The sequence below is a fragment of the Octodon degus genome, unplaced genomic scaffold (assembly GCF_000260255.1).
Source record: "Octodon degus isolate 3935 unplaced genomic scaffold, OctDeg1.0 scaffold00078, whole genome shotgun sequence".
Classification (NCBI taxonomy): domain Eukaryota; kingdom Metazoa; phylum Chordata; class Mammalia; order Rodentia; family Octodontidae; genus Octodon; species Octodon degus.
The window spans coordinates 274,319-281,282 of NW_004524654.1; the positions used below are offsets into that span (position 1 = coordinate 274,319).

The 6,964-nt window shown below is 37.6% G+C and overlaps 1 protein-coding gene across 2 annotated transcripts in view; it reads right to left on the bottom strand.

Moving 5' to 3' along the window:
* Positions 1–1,165: 1,165 nt before the first annotated feature.
* Positions 1,166–6,964, bottom strand: part of Aplf (aprataxin and PNKP like factor) — a 132,688-nt gene continuing 126,889 nt past the window's right edge. For both annotated transcript variants that reach the window (XM_023720889.1, XM_023720888.1), the window contains exon 10: positions 1,166–2,385. In XM_023720889.1, the coding sequence (XP_023576657.1) occupies positions 2,183–2,385 (203 nt within the window). In that variant the 3' untranslated portion in view covers positions 1,166–2,182. The remainder of the gene's footprint in view (positions 2,386–6,964) is intronic.

Genomic DNA, 6,964 nt, shown 5'->3' on the forward strand with positions numbered 1-6,964 from the left:
AAAGCATGTCCTATGTTCTCCCTGTAGTAACAACAAAACGATCCTCTACACTTTCGCGTTCATTCATCTCTGATTTTTCTCAAGTGATAGCAATACCATTTTTTTCCTCCGCCACTTCTTTCCGAAAACTGCAGTCTTGCTTCTGCTCATACTACGCTACTTTCTGTCATGTCTAAATGGTCACATACTCATTCAACAACTATGTGTGGCAGTGCCTGTTATGTTCCATGTACTTGTTTCTTCCACTAGGGATGACCACTAAAAGAAATGAACAAAAATCTCTGTTCTGAGGGAGCTTACATTCCAGTGCAGCAAGAAAGACAAATGAACACTGATAAATTACACAGTACATGAAGAAGTGGTATGGACAAAACAGCTGTGGACAGCGGGCCAAGACTACTGGGGTGCAGTGTGGAGGAAGCTGAGATGTTAAATAGAGTGGTCTAGCAGGACCTTAGACATTTAGACAAATTCTTGAAGGATGTGAATAAATATCTTATTGTCTCAAATAGAATTTAAGCACACTGAAAAGATTGTATTCTTCTTTTAAGTAATAGGTCCTATGATAGGGTCTAGAACACAACTACGAATGTACCTATGATAATAAAGTCTATTATGCATTATTATATTAGGAACTGTAAAATTCATTGGTATTAGTATATTTACAGAGCTGTGCTACTATCACCCTAATTTTGCAGTATTTTTACCACTCAAAAACTATCCATTATCCATTACCCATTCTATCCAGGCCACTAGAAACCAAGAATTATTTTCTGTCTCTATGGATTTGTCTATTTTAGACATGTATTAGTAGCTATTGAGAATAATGCCATCGTGGAAACTGTGTATAGTTCTCAGGATGATAGATTTTCAGTTCCTTTAAATATGCACCTAGGAGTGGACTGAAGCACTCTTTAAGGATTTAGTTAGTGCAGAATGAGAATAAATTCAAAGATTTTATTCACAGGTTTTTCAAGACCCTGGGGCTAAACATACGTAAGAAGGAAAAATGAGTTTCCAAATAACAATAGCCAGGATGCAGGCAATACCCTACAGAAATATTTACTGATCTTTCTTCAGTTTAAATAAATTTTAATAGTTTAATTAGTTGAAGATATTTTAAAATATTGATAAAACAATATCATAAATCTATTTTGCTCTTTCATGGTATAAATTTCAGAGTGGAAACATTTGAGTTACTGATTCATGATTTCAATAATATACGTCTTGCACTATGTATATAGCGAACTATCATTAAAATTATAAACTATATTTTAAGAATTTCAAGTCAGTTAAAATGATACTATTGAGACTACAGTAGCTTAATAACAGAAATATAGATGTACTACATGTAACTGGAGAACTTTTTCATATAAGAAACTATAACCTTAAGCCCTGGTAAACAACTCACTACTTGCATCTGAGCATAAAAGAAATAAGCTCTTCTGAGAAAATTATGGTTAAAATTACTTTTGTATTCCTAAAGCAAAGACAGAACAATAAGAGTTAATATAAGTGCCCTATAGTTTGAAAAAATATCAAATTCTTTGAGTTCTTCTACCTTTACACTCAGATTTACAGTAAATTACACATGTGGAACACAAAATAACATTTCTTGTAAGGTGGTCATTTCTATAACAGCTGAATTTTTTTCAGTATTGATTTGGTAAAAATTTCTCCAAATTTCAGAGAAGTAGTAGATGAAATTACAACGTTCACATGTAAGGCACTAGAAAAATTAATAGCCATTATGTATGTAATAGCTATCATTTGGGAAGCCTCATTTTGGCTGAAGAACTACAGTAGCAATCAGACTTCCCAGCCCTCATGTAATTTTCCTAGTTATACTTGCATAGTACTTGACAAAGACAGAGTCTTTGGAAATAAAAAAATAAAGCAAAACCCATGGATTTTACTTTTTATTGCCCATATACAAAGTACATGAAAAATACTAATTATTACCCTTTAACCTCTGTCTGCTTCCTATTGCCATTGACTTTAAACAAGAAAGAAAGGGCAAGGTAACAAAATTAATCCTTGCTCCACAGAAGGCAGACCTGTTGCAAAGAGCAAATAGCAAAAGTTACAATAATCAAAATAATGGAAAGATCACTAAAGCACCCCCTCCATTCCTGAATTTTTCCATAGAGAAAAAGTAAATGTGAATTTAATACAGGAAAAGTTATTTTTTTCTTTTCATAAACTTTTTCGCTTCTTTCAAAAGCTCTTCCACATCTTCCTGGTCTTGGTCTTCCTTTCCTGGTTCCCAGTCAGAATCTTCATCTGTCGGTTCGTACTCCTCTTCCCCGTCATCCTGAAAGCTGCCGCTCGCATCGGAGTCACTGGGCTGGTCAGCACCAGCATTTTCAACCGCAGCGCTGCTCACTGCCAAACAGAATATTGGGACACACTCAACCTCCGATTCAAGATGGTCACTGTAAAATGTCTTTCTACATCAAGAAGAATCCATTTTATTAATATGTAGCATAACACTACAAATTTTTTAAAAGGGCACTAAAATGATCATTTTGTCATTTACAATGCTAACTTTTCTTAACATGAAATCCTGGGAGTAATATGACTCTGCTAAGACTCAAAATAATGATTCCTTAGCGACATCATAATCATAACACAGCACCTTATATTCCTATATGATAGAAAGTACTGTTTCAGTTACTTACTGCTTCTTCCTGTAACACTACACACCGACACACACACACACACACACACACACACACAACCGCTGACCTGGCCAGAGGAACATAAACAGAAGTGTGTGCACCACTTTTAAGTAGACGCTTTGAGTCTTTCTGTGGTTGCGTGGCCATTTTCCCTCTGCTGCATGAGCAGCATGTTTCAGACAAGGGCTGACCCTTCAGCCTGGATTCTGGGGCAAGAGTATACATGGAGCAGAGCCACAGGCAACTCACAGCCGAACCAGCAAGGAGAAATGCACCTATTTGTGGTAAGGCCCTGAAATTTGGGAGGATTTGTTTTCATAGCAAACCTGGAAAAATCTGTCTGGACACCAGGATTGTGATAAAAAAAAAAAGATACAACTTCAAGTACTAAAGAAAGTTAGTATTATGGACCTAAGGTTTCTTACAGTTCATGTTTCAGTAAGACTTATAGTAACAGCCATTACTATTACTATAATATAAATAATATTAGAAAATTCTGATCTCCAAATTCATTTATTCCTTACCCTACTCTGTCTTATGTTCTTTTCACAGTGAGCAGCAAAGCTGGTTGAAAGTAAAGTGGTGAGAACTCTAGGATGATATGGAACATTTTAGAACGAACTAGGAAGATTTTACCCAGAAATCTTAGAGGCAGAGGACAATCTCGATGAATATTAAAGTATGCTGGGCAACTCAAGAAAGTTCTACCATGCAGACTGTATTGGTGCTGATTCCAAATAAGATTTGAGACAGCATATCTTAATAAATAAATAGCAAAATACAAATAAATGTTAAAACTAAGAACATGAACAGGAAACAGGCAAATTTCAACCTCAGTTTTCAATGTGACTATATACTGCACATCAGATTTCTTCCCAAATCTCTTGGTAACTGAGCAGAAAATGATACATAATAATACTTATTAGCATAATATAAGAAGTCTATCAATTTCGTAAGAGAAATTCTGCAGTACACTTATCTACTTACTTACCTTTACTTTCTAGCAAATATCTCAAGTAAATATTTGTCTAGCTAACTGTAATTTCTCATTTTTTAAATTGACAAAACATATTGAAGAAATACTTCAGACTGCTGGGGATATAGCCCAGTGGCAAAAGTGCCTGGCAAACACAAGGTCCTGAGTTCAATTCCTGGTACAAGAAAGAAAGGAAGGGAAGGGGCGGAGAGGGGAGGGCCAGCCAGATAGCGGATTAAAGTGCCTGGTTAGGCAGACACAGGGGCTGGAGGTTCAATCCCCAGCCTGTGGTGTTGGCCCTGCCCCTAGGGTGCCCTGAGAGGGCGACTGAGACTAGGCATGGTGGCACAGTCTGTAATCCCAGCATTTGGGAGACTGAAAAACAGGAAGGATCACTGAGTCCAATCTATGTAGTGAGACCCTGTAGATACTGTACTAAAAATACAACGAGAGAGAGAGAGAGAGAGACAGAGAGAGAGACAGAGACAGAGAGAGAGAGAGACAGACAGACAGACAGAGAGACAGAGAGACAGAGAGACAGACAGAGAGACAGACTGACTGAATGACTTGGAACTCTGGTGTAGCTGAAAGTTGGAGAAGTGAGCAAAAAGAGAACAGCAACCTGTGTTCTTGTCAAATGTTTTTTTGTAGATGCACTTGCATATGACCATCAAGGTATATACTCATCCTATCTCAGTAAACTGTTCCCCTTTAGATCCAGGTATTGTCAAAGGATTTATATGAAAAACAGATGTAAAGGTGAAACAACTTTAAGCTCCCCTCCTGCCTATTGGCTGCTCCTTCTTGGTCTCATTTGCTGGGCTTTTCTTAATTTAACAGTCTTGAAATTTTGGAGTACTCTGGTTTAAGGATGGGACCTCTTCTCTACCCTGGTCATCACATGACTCCATCCAGTCCGAAACTCTAAGTCCTCAAATTTATATCATAAGCCTCGACCCACTGCCCTGAATTCCATACTTATTTATCTAATTGCCCATGTATTATCTCTACCTAGTGACTGGCTTCTGGAACCTAAACTCCCAGACCAAAACCCTTGAATTGCTCTATCAGTCTTCAATATGACTCCTCAAATGTTCCAGTCTTTCGGCTCAAGTCATCTGGAATGCCCCTTACTGAACACCCAACTCTAGCAGGTCAAGAGACCCTGCTGGCTCTCTCTTGGCAGGATGCTCACTACGTCCACTATAACACTCCAGTTCAAACACTATCCTCTCCTTCCTGGACGCAATGTCTTCTTAACTGGCTTCCTTGCTTTCATTCTAGTTTTTTCTCCACAAAGCCAAAAAACCTTGCAGTAGCTTTCTGTCTCCATCTAAATAAATTCTGAAGTCCTTAATTCGAGGTTTTGGCTCCCAAGGCCCTATATTACTGGCCCACTGCTAGCTTTCCTGACCTTATTTCATGCCACTCTCTACTAATGTTGCCTGTTCCAATTCTATGAGTTCTTTGCTGCTCTCAGAGGAGAACTTGGCATACTCTTCCTCAGATGATCACTTGGCTGGCTTGCTTGCTTGTGCTCTCATTTTCTCTCTCTCTCTCTCTCTCTCTCTCTCTCTCTCTCTCTCTCTCTCTCGTCAAATTATCAAACAGAGCATCTTTTACCATTATACAGGAAATGGTTCTTCCTTCCCCCACACTCTTGCTATTCCGTTCTCATAAATACTACTCTTCTTAGCAATTATCATGTGATGTCTTATAAGTGTTTATATGTATATTATCCACATTTCTAACAATTCTACAAGAGCAGTGGTTTGCATCTCTTGTGCTCATAGCTCCTACACCAGTGCTTACCACATGGAAGGCAATTAATACACATTTGTTGAAAGAGACAAAGTATACAAAGAGACAAGTGAAACATTTCCAAATTGAACATTTTTTTGTTACAGTCTACACCTTTCTTTTTTTAGTCTATACCTCTGATCACCAGCCTGCTTATCGACATAATGAATTATCTAAAATAAGAAACTTTTATCTTAAATCTTGCCACATGAAGGGACTTCAAGGCTCTACATTTCTTTAGCAATTTATTGAACAGATTTACTTGTTGAGGTAGTAAGGCTTTTAATTAGAAGAATCTCAATTGTTTCCTAAAAAAATACATTTATTATCATTTTCATTTCATATTTATGTTTACATATTTATATTCCTTTAGTAGGGAGTCCAGTATCTAACAAAAATACACATAACAGGATTAGGGGAGATAGCTTGATGGTCTAAGTGCCTGCCTGGAAAGTGCAAGGACCCAGGATCGATCCCCAGTACTGCATGCTGCAGTGGCCCCATGCGATACCAGCCATGGAAACTGGGTGTGGCACACGCCTATAATCCAGCGCTGGGGAGGCTGAGACAGGAGGATCATTATAAGTCTGAGCTTCACAGTAAGATCTCATACCAAATAAATATATAAACATTAAAAAAAAAAAAGTAACAGAAGTCGTGGTTGCTAGTAGTCAAATTTCATCCACTTTACTTCACAAGAATAGATTTCAAATGAATAAATAAAATAGTGACCTAGGGCTCCCTGGAATTCAGCTATATGTTCTTTATTAGTGATACTCTATAGATACTTCTTAATGTGGTCTTAAGTGCTAATGTGCTATTCATTTTATGGAAGCTCATTAATACCCTCTTATAATAGACTCAGTGACCAATTTCAAACACTTGCAATCATTATCTACACAGACATTTCCTATTTTTTTAATTGCTAGTTGTGTGGTGATTTTAGAGAAATACTAGGTTCTGCTCTTCACTGTAAGTGAGCCTTGGTGTAATAAAGCTTAGTAAATACACTGATCTAGTGAAATTGTTGATCTAAATTAATATATGAGGGGCTGGGGAGATGGATCAGTAGAATAAGCACTTCCCTGGCAAGTGCAAGGGTCTGAGTTCAATCCTCGGTTCTGCAATAAATAAATAAATAAATTACTATATGATTTCCTAATCAAAAGAACAATTTCAGGAATTAGGACTCTGAAATAAATGCGGCTACCACCTAACCTAAAAATAAAATGTTTATCTTCACCAAGAAGATTAATGTTTTATCCCAAAAGGAATATGGAAAATGTTGAAAACAAGAAGGGGAGAAAGCATCTCTGTGTGCATCTGCTTCCCAACCAGGCAAGTTTGAAGCATACAGCATGGTATCTTGGCATCAGCATTTATAGCGATGAAATGAGAAGTTTGCCTTTTCTGCTGGTGTACACCGTGGAGGAAGCATCATCAGGCTCTCTTCTGACTGCCCTCATGTCTAAGTCAGAGTCTCCCAAGGAGCCCGAACAACTACGGA